Genomic DNA, 15,876 nt, shown 5'->3' on the forward strand with positions numbered 1-15,876 from the left:
TGACCTCCAATAAAGTGAACATTTTTTCACATTAAATGGCAGCAAAAACAACAAAAATTGAATTGACAGAAAGGAACCAAAAGTCGAAATGCAAATGAAAAAGAAAATCAAAGTTCGGAAAGCAAATAAGATGTACGCAAATAAATTGCATTATCGTTGATTTGCAAAAAATTTATAGCACATAAACAAATTGCTGAGGCAACAAATCTATTGTTTGGATATTTGTGTCTGCGGGAAAATTGCCAAGCGACTACAACGAATATCAAAAGGCAATCAAATGCTCAAATAACCCCAAAAGAAAGAATTTCGGGTAATATAATTCACTTTTACTGTAGGGACACCGAGCATAAAAACCCCATGAAAAGTAGAAGAAAGGCACCCGCTGGCATGGCTGCATGAAATATTGCGACTGTTGGTCTACGTAATTTGAAAATAAGTTTCAAAATTTACAAAAAATACAAAAAAGAGATCTTAGAAATTCAATTTAATGGTACTATATATATTCTTGGTAGTAATCTGGGTTTCGTATAGGTATAACTAGTTTGGTAACGGTTCCAACGAACCAAAGACTTTGGCTGCCAGTTATAAACGCTACAATACAATTTACAACTGATAGATGAAATTATCGGATCGTGCTCATATACGAACTAAAGAGATTGTGGCCCCGATAAACGTCTACGACAGCTGCCTATCAAGAACTGAACTATAAATAATATACGCAGTTCCAACTCGTGTTGCCCATAGATTGCGTTCCCCAGTTCTCCTCCGGCACCTCCAATTATCGCAAACAGCTCTGGAACCCCTTCAGCAGACCGAGAGAACCCGAGAGCTCTCCAGTCCTTAAATATTTCCGCACAGTTTGCTTTTGCCGTACTTGCACTTTTCAATGCCGTCGAGCTCCCAAGCCACTGACTAATTTTTGCTTTTACCCCCATTTATATAAGCCCTTTAGGTGGGGGTTATATCCCTGCCAAACATAAATTCTGTTGGGTCAGTTCAAGCACGCACCAAAAATTAAAAGAAAAAGAAATTTCAAGTAAAGTGAAAGAATGGAGGAAGTTGAAAATTGTTTGGGTTGGCTGGCGAAAAAAACAAGTGCAGGGTAAGAATTCTCAAGCACCCCGCAGCCTTAACCTTGCCGGGTAACTAATGGGTTAAGGCTGCCGAATTCTTACATTCGGATTCGGATTCAAGCAGCGGCAGTAGCAGCGTACCATTCTCGTTAGGCGCTATACCAATTGACACTGAATTTAATTCCGCATGAAGTGTTTCGCCATAGCCTGACATTTGAATTGGTAATTCCTGTGCCAGAGATGCCACCGCGATGCGGGTGGCATCCACCCCCCAAACACTCCTTCTTGCCCCGTTCGGCCATATCTGCGCACACCACACAACGGAAATTGCCTTTTTTGCGCGACTTCCGCTTCTGTGCCAGTCGCCTTCCCGCTTTTTTCTCGCCCAGCATTCGGCGATACTTCAGTAAGTGACAGCCTGCCACTGCCTCATCATGGAGCTATACTTGGCAGAAATCCCTGCCAAATAAATAATTTACAATATATTTCAAAAATATTGGTCACCTAAAAAGCAGGCGTCTAATCTAAAAACATCGTTTCTGTTTATATTTTTTTAATTTCCTTTAATATAAATTTTTTTGAAATAAGAAAAGTAAGGGATATATGCCTAATTGAGTTGAAATATTAGGGTAAATTTAACGCCATGTTTGCTGGAAATATTAATTATGTTCACTATTTTTGTAATATTTATAGAACTCTTTTTTTTTTTTGAGTGTGATCCTGTACCTTCAGCGTGCTCCTGCTCCAGTTTCTAGTTTCAGCAACACTTGGCATGCCACGCATAATGCTGTCAATGTCAATGTAACGTGTTAATTTCAAAGTGGTTTAGTTTGTTGACGCAGCTTGTTAGGTGGTAGGGAAAGGCTCTGGAGCAGGATCAGGAGCAGGAGCAGGGACAGGACCACGACCACGACCACGACCAGGGCAGCCCGTTCGGGAAAAGAGCTACTCCTTTCGCCATCTGGGGCGTAAAATGTTGGGGCACATGTGGTTTTTATGCCACTCGTCGAGCTCTGTGGGGAGTTACTCAACTGCCTTTATCCTTTTTGCTCACTGCCTGCTGCTGATGATTTCTATCATGGCATTTGATTGATTGAAACTTTTGCCCCAGTCCTGGGTTAAGGGGTTGGAAAAGTGGCGAAGGCTTCGAGGAAAGCTGCTTAGGGAGCTGATGTTTGCTGGTTGTGGCATTTAGTTTATTGAGGCATTTTGCAAGCTGTCAGCTAAGTATTGGCAAAATATTTGCATTTTAAAGTGATTAATTATGGGGCAGCCTGTGGCAAGATGGAGTTCGGTCTGCCTTAAGTACAGTCACGTCAAAAGTCGATTGCTTATAATTTAAAGTCAATGGATTTGAATCGTATGGGAGGTTTGAGAATACTAAAGATGCAGTTATAATAAAGAAAATGGTATATACACAATTTTAACCATTATTGGAAAATTATGCATTACCAATAATTCAACACTTTAAAAGTTTATTGAAAAACAAAACAACATTAATAATATTTCACGTTAATAATTATTTCACTACCCCAAATTTCCTCAAAGATTTCAACAATAGCTCTTCATAGCCACTATTTTAGAATAAAGCTTACCTAAAAAAATCCTTCGTCTAAGTTGGGGAAATAATAAAATAGGCCTACTGTCACGCGGCTAAGTACAGTCAGCCCAGTTTACATGGGGTCGATAAGTATCCCGCCAAGTCTAAGCCTGAATGAAGCAATTCCAATGAGTTGCAGCCTCCCAATTTGCGGATTCCCACCAAAGCCCGGACATAAAAGGACTTCTGGCTGCCAAATTCAGTGGGCGAATGCAAATCCCATTCACACGGTTGGGAATGGTTGCGCCGAACAGAAAACCAACAAAAGTCGCCCCCCCACATTAGCAGCTTGTAAAAACTGTGAATGCTCCAAGCCAAGGGCCGTGCTCGTATTCCTGTTTATGCGCCAACGCCTCCTGTTACTCCTGTTTATCCGCCGCCCAAAGGATCCCCTTAAAAGGGGGGGACCTCCTTCCACACGCCCAAGCTCATTACAAGGCTCAGCACCGCCAAATGCCGACTGTCATGTGGTTAGGGGTAAGCCCAAGTTCGGTAGTCCCAGAAGCAGAACAACAGGAACAACGGGAACCGCTGGGGGGGGAAAGTGCTGGAGCCGAGTGCCTGGGAAATGGGAAAATCTCCAGCTTCGGTTCGAGCATCAACATTTTTGGCAGCAAATAAAATTTGCTTGTGTTTTCGAGAGATTTTCGTTGACAAAGGCTGGAATGGGTAGCATACTGTGCTCGTCCTGGCTGGCAAATGAATGTGCCACACTGCACCGAAAGAAATTCCATTAAGTGCTGCATTAAAAATAGTTTAAAATATTCATAAAGAGCCAAGTGTTGTGTTACCAAATACAGCTCTAAAGTGAAAAGGATTAAGAAAATATAAATAGTGCAGGCTTTCTATTTATAGCAAATATTAAGATTAATACAATTAAGACACACAGTATTTTTCCCTTCAGTGTGTCAATATGGGAAACGGAAGTAATGGTGACAGGAAGTGTGTGCTTTGGCCCAAAGTTCGACGCACTATAAAATCGAAATGCAGGGACTTTCATTGTCGCCCGAAAGCAGCTCATAAACCTGTTAACTTAAATTGCCGTTTCGGTGTCGGTGTTGGTGTCGGTGTAGGTGTTTGTGGTATTAGGGCTTGTCTTCTGCTTTCAGTGTTTTGTGTTCGGATTGTTCATCATTTTGTCAGCCAGCATCTGGCATTGACATGCTTAAACGTGCTCCGTAACACCAATTCCGTTGTTGTTTCGGAAAACAAAAGCCAATTATGTGGCCCGGAACGCACAAAACCATCTGCTGACCTGCAAGTCGAGAGCAGAAAGCCAAAGCCAAACTGCAGAAATCCTGAAAACGGCACACTTAGGGGGGCAAATTGCTGGCATTTCTAGCTTATCTCAAAACTTCACACTATGACGAACAAATTTCTCAGATTTCCTGGCGGTTTTATGCCTTGCGCTTGGTGTGAAACATAAGTGTAAGTGCACATATCCCAGCTATATCCATCAACGTAAAATGGCTCGCACTAAAACCCAAGGAAATCCATCACGCATTCCGGATCTTCTGATTCAGAGCCACCGAAATTTGATTTGTGACAAGAGGAGAGCAACAGCAATCCCAGCCCCATCCCCATTTCGACCCCATTTTCTAGTTGACCGCAAAACGCATACATATACATATGTATATATAATACATACATGTATTTAATCCGCATGCCAGCCACATGGCGTATGCGCAATAAAAATAACTGTCTATCCGCATAACCGACTAGCCCGAGGAAACTAAAAGTCCACAAGCGTGTTTCAAGCACTTGAAGCAATTTGTCTTGCCAGCTACGTGACTTATTCCACTCACCCAGTACTCTATCAAAAACACGAATATATGGCGGCCAAAAATGTTCACTGGATGCTTATGTTGTTCTCATGCCCGGCTTTTTATTACCTTTAGCATTGGCAACGTTCGCCAGAACGGCGGTTCGAGGTCAGCACTTTCGCTGACAGGAGCGAAAAATCCTTGCTACTGCTACTACTACCGGATGTTGAACTGATTGCACAACATGTTGCACCAGCGTTGCACACGCGACACGCCATTTCCGTTCCATTCCGTTTCGTTCCGTCGCAAAGCGCCGCTCATTAGGTTATGCAAGTCGCAGATTAAGAGACGCAAAAAGCAACAATACACCGAAAAATATCTTTCTGAATGCAAAGAAAAGGAACAAATTACACAGCTATATTAGAAAATGTGTTGGGGTGAGAAAGCTGCGTTACAATTAATGTTTAATTAAAATTGTGTACTTTGGAATATGTTCTGCCATTAATTCTGACATTAAAATATATTTTTGGAATACAGAAAAAATATCTTAAATTATTTAAATCAAAAAAATACAGATTCATATATATCGCAAAAATTAAAAGACCATTTTTCACTCTGTAATCCGAAATACAGCCACCGGATTATCAACGACTATCTCAATGCCAAGTGCCAAGAGCTTAAAGAGCCCAGCCAACAGAATTTTAGAATCAACTGAAAGATACACTTGAAGCGGGCTTAGACCGCAAACAGCCACGTGAACAAAATCCCACAGAGTGCAAAAAGTGCCAAGTAAAAGAAAGCATGAAAAGATAGCAAAAAGACAGTAAGAGAAAGGCTTAGGTAAACACACTCAAGAGATAACGCCCCCATTGTGGCAAGCAAACATATACTCGTACTGCATGGCAGCCAAAGTTGAAAGTTGAATGGGCGAGGGCGACTTAAACACACTCAAGATACTGCGGTGCATTTGTCTTAATTTGTGACAAATGCAAGACAAGGCAAACAAGCAGCCAGCACTATAAAAATGCAAGGGAATGGTATGACGTAGCACTAATGTCCTTTTTAAGCCCCCTAAAACATGTACATTTTAAAAAGATTTACGATATATGTATGGTTATGTTATGTTAGAGCACAACAAATCAAAATGAGCTTAGTTTTTTAAAATCATACTTCAAATGTAATTAAAGATGTTCTATAGATGAAAACATTAGTTTTCAAAAATGAGTATATTTGTAATCAATAAAACAAAAATATTTTTGAAATTATTTGTAATCAATAAAACAAAAATATTTTTGAAATGTTTTAAATTAATATAATAAACAAAAGTCCCCTTCTTTATTTTTTCGATGCTAAATGCGCTCATTTTAAACTTTTGTATTTATAATTAAATACCAAAAGTAGTTGGAAAAGTCACTGAAAAGTGCAATGCTAACTTGGCCTAAGAAGAAAAGCCCCAACAACAATATAAAGAGGTGCAAGCTGGAAAACGCCCACCGCCTAAAAAGAAAGCACATCCATTAGCAGAAAACAAAGGGCATGCGCTGTGATTCGCAACTAGCTAAGAAGCAATTGTCATTTACCCTACAACGCTTAGAAAATCGAAATCTTTAGTTAGTAAAATTGTGGGAAACATTTTGAAATTAGTTTCTGTGACGGAGCTTTCCGATGGCTGGCATGCAGAGGAAGGTCATCGTAGTGGATTCAAAGAATTACTTCGATAAGCTCATCGACGATGCGGGAACCAGCCAATACGTACTCGTCGAGTTCTTTGCCACGTGGTGTGGTCCTTGTGCGATGATTGGTCCCCGCTTGGAGCAACTGGCATCGGATTACTTTGGACGGATGTTGGTGCTCAAGATCGACGTGGATCTGAACGAAGATCTGGCCGTTCAGTACGAGGTCAACAGCATGCCCACATTCCTGATCATTAAAAACCGAGTGACACTGATCCAGTTCGTGGGCAGCAATGTCGATAGAGTCGTCAACACGGTGGAGAAGTTTGTGGGCAAGGTGGAGGACTCCAAGGAGCACAAGTCGAAAGAACTGCCGGTGCAGCTGCCGTGAGGAAACGCTGAAATATTTAAATTTTTGGTGGTCTTTTAGTCTGTTTATTCTCTTGCAGCAATGATCGAAATTAAAGTGTGTGCAAAAATGTTTAACAACGTGTTGTGATGTAAAAAAACTTTCTAATGATCCCTGAAAATCTCTTTTAAGAAAGAAGCTTCGTATATTAACAGCATTTCATTCATTTTATATAAGGCTTTCAAACCAAAATTCCCTCTTTAAATTGAAAAGTAGCTTACAATGAAATACAAGACGCTATTTAACATTTTGTAAGCAAAATACATTTTTTATTAAGCTGTAGAGATTATTTGATCTATGTTCACTTCGCTAATGAAATTTTTCACTGCCCAATATTTATACCCGTTACTCGTAGAGTAAAAGGGTATACTAGATTCGTTGAAAAGTATGTAACAGGCAGAAGGAAGCGTTTCCGACCATATAAAGTATATATATTCTTGATCAGGATCAATAGCCGAGTCGATCTGGCCATGTCCGTCTGTCCGTCCGTCTGTCCGTCCGTCTGTCCGTCTGTCCGTCTGTCTGTCCGTATGAACGTCGAGATCTCAGGAACTACAAAAGGTAGAAAGTTGAGATTAAGCATACTGACTCCTGAGACATAGACGCAGCGCAAGTTTGTCGATTCATGTTGCCACGCCCACTCTAACGCCCACAAACCGCCCAAAACTGCCACGCCCACACTTTTGAAAAATGTTTTGATATTTTTTCATTTTTGTATTAGTCTTATAAATTTCTAACGATTTGCCAAAAAACTTTTTGCCACGCCCACTCTAACGCCCACAAACCGCCCAAAGCTGCTACGTCCACACTTTTGAAAAATGTTTTGATATTTTTCCATTTTTGTATTAGTCTTATAAATTTCTATCGATTTGCCAAAAAACTTTTTGCCACGCCCACTCTGGCGCCCACAAACCGCCAAAAACTGTCAGTGCTGAAGACTCCTTCGCACTTTCACTAGCTGAGTAACGGGTATCAGATAGTCGGGGAACTCGACTATAGCGTTCTCTCTTGTTTTAATTAAATCTTAGAGCAGAGTGCGTGGTGTTGACCTTAACCGCTGCCACTTTAAGTGGCGCCGTTAACGAGATTCCCAATTAAGTAGCTTCCAGCCCGGCTATCTAAAACAGTGCACACTTCAAGTCCCGCACCCACCTCGCTGAAAACAAAGAGCCTTTTGTTGCCCAGAGTCCTCATGCCACTGCAATCTGGGATCTACTTTATAGGGAGCCGGCATTGTCGGCATTGTCCTAAGCCATTGTTAGTGCCCGTAAGCCGGCCATATGTGCGACTCTCGCCTGTCGCTGCCATTATTTCAATTAGATTAATTAAGCCCGGCCCGCACGGCTCAATGCCCGATGTGTGGTGTTAGCCAAGTGGGCTACATCTAAGCAGTGATGCTGGCAGGGCGTTGCAAGCCAAAAATAAATCATCTGATAGGGGAGAATTTCAAAATCAACAATTGAACTTAAGCCAATTCTCCATTTTACACATAATCAGCTTGTGACTCTTGCTTTCATAATACATAAACTAAAAATGGGCTCATGCAATTCAGAAAGTATTGTTTAGAAATTAGAAAATTAATGGGGCAGCAGTTCCGTGCAAAGACATGCCAACCTAAATCACCTAAAATGAACAATTTAACAGCATTTATTGTGCAGCACTTTCCCATTGTCACCGCTGCAATCCGCCAACATTGCGGCCCCATCTGGCTGCCTCAACTTTAAATGCGAATCAGCAACAGGGCCGGAAATAGTGGGACAGAGAGGGGAACACTGGGAGCGAGAGAGAGAGAGCGATAATATGTCCTTTGGGCACTGACAGCTGTAAACTGACACTTTGTTTTACTCAACCTTCAGCCGAGCACAATCCTCTATTTTCATTCCTTTTAACATTCTTAAGAACCTTATTGAAAACTTATTTGCCTCGCCGTATTTTCTTTTCTTATTTTATTTTTCCGCTACTTTTTTGAAGGCTCTGGCTTTTGTTGTTGTTATACCGTAAAATCGAAAAGTTTGCAGCGACGGGTAGCGATAATAGAAAGAGACAGCTAGCTGATGCTAGCTTGACTTTCTTCAGCCAGAGACATTTGCATTTTTATTAAAATGAGAAATTGCAGCAGTTGCAGTTGACTGAAATGCTGTCTTCCTCGTGCAGGCGCCACAAGGATGGACAAAGGAGTGTGGGGTGGGGTGGAGTAGGGGTTAAGGTGGTGCAATTGGGTTAAAGCGGGGTTAGATGGTAATGCGCTTTAAGGCGCGACACGAACTGATAAACAACGGAAATGAAGTTTTTATTGATAGTACACTGTGTATAAACAAATAAGGTAAAGTCCTGGTGGTTTTGTGACCACTCCACTTAATATAAACATAGTCAAGTTCTTTGCCGTTGAAAAAAGGATAGTATTTTATACTCACTTTAAAGAAACCCTGACTTTGCTAAAATATTGGGTTTTATCGACAAATTCCCAAATAAAATTCAAATGGAACTCAAACTGCTATTCAGTTTCATATAAATCAACATCAGAAGGGATTCAAAATAAGAAGGTTTCTAGCCAGGTGTTTCAATATAAGGTAGTTTCTAGCTAGGTGTTAGACATCGAATAGGGCATAGAATAATTTAAGTGCTAACAAAGCGGTGCAATGTATCAAGCAATTTCCATTGATCAATTAACCATAATAGCATACAATGATATGTGGAGCAGTGAGCAGTGAAACTTTGAGGCCAACTACAGATAAACAATGGAAGTAAATCCGAAACCACATGCTCTCGGGTAAAATGGGAAATTGGAGGAGCGTGGCTATAAATTTGGAACTCGACCAATGCCGAGTCTTCGGCTTGCTGCGTTGGCTGTTGAAATTTATATGCCAAGCCCTGCCAGCCTGGTCGAAAACCAACCCCAGGCCCCGCACCTCCAGGCATCTCCTTTGTTATGCAAGTTAATCCTTTTTATAGCTATTGTTCAGCGCATCAACACGCCCCCCTTGAGCAGCACACGCAAACGCCCACGTCCTGTGCATTTGTTTCACAGGGGGTGAGGTGGGGGGCGGTGAAAATGGGAATATGGGGGTCTGCAGGCCGAAGGGGGCGAGGCGGGCGTTTGGGGGTTAGCAGCAGCTGTGGCACATGTCAGTGCATTTTTCAACGGCTCCAAGAGGCGACACTACCAAGCCAACATATTAGCTGCCACACATGCCGCACAGTGGGTTAAAGAAAGAACTACGAAGGTTGGGTAGGGCTGATACCATTGAGCATGCACTGCAAACAAACAATGGGTAGATTTGAATGTACAAATTTTAATTGAAAAATTCCAGACTGTCCATTACCCTTTGGGTTATTACAAGCCATATTTTTCAGAATATAACTTTTATTTTGAGGAGTCTTATTTTACTACACAAATCATTTTTTTAAAAACAGTTTTCATTATTACATCTAAATTAAAACTTTCCAACATCTAAATTTCTTCAAGAAGCTCGAAAAGTGATATTTAATAAAAGTTCGATTATAACTACTTACAAATTTTCATATGTTGATTCTATGTCCAATAATTTCTCTCGGTGTGCGATTGGACTCCGGCCGGAGCTGATGCATGTGTAGCTACTGCTGATATCCGGAGCTAAAATCTGGCGCATGTTGCGGCCGCAGCAAGTGTTTGTGTGGCATGCCGCAAATTCATTATTATTTTCATCCTCCCGCCCCCGCAGCTGCATATAAACACTTTCCCGTATGAAGTGGCAGTGGCAGTGCCTGCGTGGAAAACTAGGGAAAACAATGGAGGCAGAGCTAGATGAAAAGACCTTAAAGAACTTCAACAAGTAGCAGGTCCAGAGGCGGCAGCTCGAAAGCAAATTGCTTGCAGTTGTTATCCATTTCAGGAGACTTGAGATCTTATGAAGTTTCCAAGCTGAACTTTACAGCTCTTAAGTGAATCTTAAGTGATATTTCAATTACTTAACTTTAGGTATATTTGATTAATTCATTTTCATAATTTTGAGGATAAGAGTCGAAACTGTGTATCTTCATTATTTTAACTATGTTTTTTTGTAACTTGGTCAATGGAGCTCCATTCTTGGCCCGATCTTTTTATCTCAAAACTATATACTTTTATCGAAAACAAGCTGTACTTTTTTTTGAGTCCAACAGAACAATGACTCTCAATTTAATATAACTAGTTTAACAGCCTAAATGGGATACAACCAGTCGGTCAGATGACTTGGAACAGTTGGCTTTCTATTCTTGCCCTCGATCTGGTTCTGTTCCTCGTCACTGCTGCACTGGCTGCAATCACTAACACTATTGCCCCGCCGCAGAACTTGGGCGAGTGAAGCCCGCGGCAATCCCTCAGCATCCCTAGGTTCAGCCAAGGATCGTTGGGTTAAGGATCCAGCTCTCAATCTTCGAGCATGAGCTCGAGCTATGGCTGCTGCCCGAGAGCGACGGCGGCGTATTCGAAAGGATTCATCCGTGGGCCCATAGCTGTTGACTTCCTGCATAAATTCCGCGATCCGTCGGTTTATTTCCCGGGCCTCGCTAATGGAGCGACGATTACCCAAAGCTTCGAGGAGCGTGATGCTGTTATCCTGGATTTGGCCATAATAACGGCTGCTCTCTTCCGGAATAGATAGAGTACTGGGGTTAGAGCTCAATCGTTGCCGAATCACTTGCCATGCTGGTAATCGTGATGGTGTGGACGTAACTGAGCCAGGAGGTATCAAATTGGTCGTACCCCGCACCGATCGTAGGCCAAAGAGTCCGGTTTCGGGATCAATGTTGGATTCTCCGGATCCTGACGCGTGACTGCCATCCACCGAGGTGATCGACACCGATGGCGAAACCATATCCGATAGACTTGTCTCTAGATTTTGATTGGGACTCATTGGACCTGGAGCAAAAGATAGCGGCGGTTCTTCCCAAATTTCCTCCAAATCGAACTCCTCTAGCTCTGCATACAAATCGATTTCGGATGATGACATTTTCAAATGAAGTGAAAAAGTAGAGGTAGGACGAGCAGAGAAGTAATTTTCCAACTGATTCAAAAAATGTCCGAATAGGTTGTATTTACAGTTTCGAAGTTTAAGGACTGGCCTATATACATATGTGTACAGATTATGCATAATATTAAAAAAAAATCTTATTTTTTTTTTTTAACAAATGTGTGTTTATCTGGTATTTGCATCCGAATCTTTCCTTTAAATATGATTTATACATTACATATGAAGCTTATAACACAAAGTCAAGATAGAATATGAAATTTAAAGTTTAAAGTGTGTTTCCAATCAAGTCGTTTTTGAGTTTTGAATCAAGCGTTTGCCATTTAATTAAAATTTAAAATATTTTTTAAAAATATTTCTAGAATTTTAAGTGTGAATTCAAGATATTTTTGAATCTTCAAGAACGTAGACAAATAAAAAATGTAGCTATTCCGTCAATTTTTATCGAGCTGTAATTAATTGCATTTTTCCCATTTTTCTTGCACCAACATAAGTTCAAATGAATTGGAAAAGATGGAGAATTCTTGTCCATGAAACTCGTCCCTTTGGTTTTGGTTCCTGTAAGTGACTGCCCCTGGCTTTTCGAGTTAAGTGGATTGTGTAAAATTGATGAAACTTCTGTTGGGGCTTTTCCTGCTCCCCACCCGTTTGTTAGACCATCCGTTGTCTGTCGGTGGCCACTTTCAATTTCTTGTTTTCGCACTTGACAAATGCTCAAATGAAAAATCAAACAGTCAGTCGTGCACATTGCATCTGTTGGATTAGCAGACAAGTTTAAAAGGAAAACTTTTAGGAAAGCGAGTAATCGCTACTCCTATATCAATAACCAGGCGATTTGTCAGTTGGGCGTGGCTAATCCCTCATTCAGGGACAACAAATTACTAGCCGCTTCTAAGCTCATTAATATTTAATGCATTTAGGCAGCCCGGCAGATGTGACCGCCACTCAGGGACAAAATGCTCCAGCTCAACCGCAAGTTGAGGAACTTTAATGGCCCGTTTTGGCAAATATTTATTTGCCTTGGTCAGTTGTAAAATGACTTAATGGATAGAAAGTCGTTAAGGATTAATGTGGGGTATGCATTCAACAGAAGCCAAACAAGTTAAGTCTAGTATTTGTCAACAGAGCTTTGAAAACTATTAAATAATTTTTGTAATAAATTAAAAGCTAAATGCAGGCACAATTTTTAGGCAAATGCTTTAAATGGACATCGCGTATTCTGACCTCTTTCAAAAACTCCAAAGTTTTTCTTGTACGTTTTTTTCGGATCCGTTTGACAGTTTAGAAAAATATTTTATGCACATTACCACAAAGGTCGCAGCACATTTATCACATTTGTTGTTTGGCTGTGTGTCCTGTTCTGTTTTTGTTGACTTGTTTTTTTTTTCGTTTCGTTAGCATTCCCCATTGGGGATGCTGTGCTTTTATCTTCGCTTCCAGTTGGCTTTGCTCCACTCACCTACGTTGGCTGTCTCTTTATAGTCGGCTACGCAATTCAATTTATTTGGTATTTCTTATTTATTTTACTTTTTTCAACTTATTCCTCCTTTCTGGGCTCTTGGGTTCGCTTGGCTCGCTTTGGCACTGACAATTGAAAAACCGCAGTCAGGCGGGCAAACACACCAACCGACAACCAACCGACAACCAACCAAACAAACAAACAAACAAACAGGCAAACAAACCAACGTTTATAAACGCGGCCATTTTCATTGTACAACGGGGCGTATGAGTTACGAGTTATGTGCAATGCGCAGTTTGGCTGTCTGGGTTTGTGTGGCTGCCCCAAAAACTTCTTGGTGTGTCTTCGTTCCTCCCTCAATTGGGATTTTTTTGGTTTGCTTGTTTGCTCATTTAAATTGTTTAATTTGCATTAAGTGACAGGGAGCAGTTATTTTCTTGGGATAAATTACTCGGGTCCTTGAATAACGTGTGGCATTACAAGAATGAAAATAACATCATATATATTGATCAAGTGAAGCTGCCTTTTGTTATATGAACTTTATCACTCGTAAAACTGAATAAAAACTAGCTTGGCAACAATTTTAAATCAATAATTTCTAAAACGCATATGGATCTTATAAACAAACGTATTAAGAAAAAGAACACATTGCAATAAATCTAGGCATCAATTAAAACGGCCCGAAAAACCAACGACGAAGTGAAAACATTTCCATCCAGATGGGAATATTTTTGAAAAGCATGTGGAATGCAAATAAAATTTGTGCAATAAATCATTGCTAAAATGTCAGAAAAAGTGCCGAAGAAATGTACGCGGAATGTAAAACGAGAATTGCCGAACTGGAAACTGAATGAAATACCAAACAATATATTTGTATATAAATAAAATCAACTTTATCCCTTTTTCGATGCAGCTGCAAAGTTAAACGCGGGAAGCTAAATAATTAAAATACGATAAAATGTCTGGTAATGATGTTTCGGTGACTGAAACAGCACAAAGCGATCAGGTATGTAATCTACCCAAATCAGCTATACTTTATCTCTATATTAGTATAAAACCCCAAAAAAAAAGTGTTTTCCCAAACAAATGCCCACAATTCCCACATTATTTATACGAAAAATAGTGCATGCACTTAAAGCGTTCACAGCTATGAATACAGTAATGGTAATGAAACCCTTTGATCCCACGCCATTTAGGTATTAACTTTTGTTTACATATTCACTGTTTGATTGCTGGCACGGTTTATATTTGCTATGATTTTTGCAGACCGATTTTTGGTTGCATTTTGATCCGTATATTTCCCAAAAACCATTGTTTGCTCTGCATATTTCATAGTTGCCCTTCCAAGAAGGATGAGGGCACCATAAGTGGTTAGGTGATACCACATTTCCGTTCTGTTTGAATATTCATTTTTTCCAACAATGATTTTTCCATCTATGCGCGTGTGTTTTTTTTTTTCGTTTTTGCATATATTATTTGGGCATATTTAAGGGAATTCAGGGCCTTATTCACATAGCACTTAAAACATATTTATGCATTTGGTTATTTTGTTGAAATTTTATTTCTTACATTTAGGTGCTTGCAGCACACGTGCGCACATATCCATACTAAATGGGCTGTGGGTTTTTGTGTCAAAGAAATATAATTTATTACGGCTACGCGTTCTAATTTCGGTACTCTCGTTGAAATGGAAATGTTTCTCAGTTCCCAGCTTAAAGGAGTTTCTCAGTTCCCAGCTTAAAGGAGTTTAATATTTCCCACGGGAAGTCGAGAATGGATAAAATTCAAGAAGGTTTTTAGAACAATAATTAAGTCAGCTTAAATGGTTTTAAATTTCTGTAAAAGCACTACAAAGAACTTAAATATGTTTTTATACATAATTTATATTATTATTTAATTGAATTGCTCTGTTAAAAATAACAAGCTTTTAATTTTTACAAGCCGTGAATTGATTTATTAAAGTAGTTTAATGGTAAAATGAACATTAATGTTTTAAATGACGTTCAGAATACAATTTATGTAGTTAATTGGTTCGACAAGCATGTATGTGTGTATAATGATACGTGCCAAATACAAATTGCACGACCTTGTGTCCCTTTTGTCTGCAACTCAATTACATTTCGGTTATGACAAGTTTTTGGCGCTGCCAGCCACAATTAACATGATTCGTTACCATGTTACCAGTATCCTTCAGAAGAGCTGCCAAAAATCAAGCCATCGTTGCCTACTTTTTGGCGCACTGATCAAGCACTAATCAAATAGGACCTCAAAGCATCCTGCCAGCCAGCCAGCCAGCCAGCCAGCCATCTCAGGGCAAATTGTTTGGTATTTACATATCATTTGTGTACATCCCAGCCCTTTCTACCCCCCTTCAACCCTTTTTCGCCCCCGGAAAGGGAACCCAAAGACTGCTCATTACGCCAGACGACATCGGAAGATTGTGGGCCGGAGGTCGCAGGTTCGCCAACTGGAGATATGGAGAAATGGCGAATGGAAAAGAAGCCGTGACACAGTTAAAGGGCGAGTGTGCAAAAATTTTGCTGGTGCCCTGCCAAGTGGGCTAACGATTTTGTGTCCGCTTTGTCTGTGTCTATGGAAAGGTACACTGGGAGAAAACGATCATAAAAATCCGAATATCTAAGCTCCTACCAACGTAAATCTCTGCAGTTTTCGGAAGTTTCTAGGAATCTATAGCATTACCAAAAATTAAAATTGTTTTTATGTTTATGAAAAAAAATTTTTATTTTTAATAGAAATTTTTTTCTAATTGTGATATTCAGTTATTGCAATTTTTAATTATATTTCCTATATTTCTCAAAATAAAACTAAACGTTATGCTGTATTTGTAAGCATTCTGGTTTTTATTGAAAGCGAAGATTTATATTTAGTTTTTTTTTATATTCTTACACTT

General features: G+C 40.1%; 3 protein-coding genes across 4 annotated transcripts in view; 2 read left to right on the plus strand and 1 right to left on the minus strand.

Moving 5' to 3' along the window:
• The window catches only part of LOC122617732 (venom dipeptidyl peptidase 4), a 65,688-nt gene that overhangs the window by 39,926 nt on the left and 9,886 nt on the right, over positions 1 to 15,876 (plus strand). The window contains exon 2 of one of the 2 annotated variants that reach the window (XM_043793704.1): positions 13,879 to 13,971. The exons of the other annotated variant lie outside the window; for it this stretch is intronic. Coding sequence (XP_043649639.1) covers positions 13,924 to 13,971 — 48 coding nt within the window. The 5' untranslated portion in view covers positions 13,879 to 13,923. The remainder of the gene's footprint in view (positions 1 to 13,878; positions 13,972 to 15,876) is intronic. 2 annotated transcript variants of the gene reach the window in all.
• Positions 6,004 to 6,592, plus strand: LOC122617739 (thioredoxin-2). Its single transcript, XM_043793714.1, has one exon. The coding sequence runs from the start codon at positions 6,102 to 6,104 to the stop codon at positions 6,498 to 6,500; it is 399 nt and encodes a 132-aa protein (XP_043649649.1). The 5' UTR covers positions 6,004 to 6,101; the 3' UTR covers positions 6,501 to 6,592.
• On the minus strand, positions 10,576 to 11,593 carry LOC122617735. Its single transcript, XM_043793709.1, has one exon. It carries the CDS (start codon positions 11,486 to 11,488, stop codon positions 10,697 to 10,699), a length of 792 nt encoding a protein of 263 aa, XP_043649644.1. The 5' UTR covers positions 11,489 to 11,593; the 3' UTR covers positions 10,576 to 10,696.

The sequence above is a fragment of the Drosophila teissieri genome, chromosome 3L (genome assembly GCF_016746235.2).
Source record: "Drosophila teissieri strain GT53w chromosome 3L, Prin_Dtei_1.1, whole genome shotgun sequence".
Taxonomy (NCBI): Eukaryota; Metazoa; Arthropoda; class Insecta; order Diptera; family Drosophilidae; genus Drosophila; species Drosophila teissieri.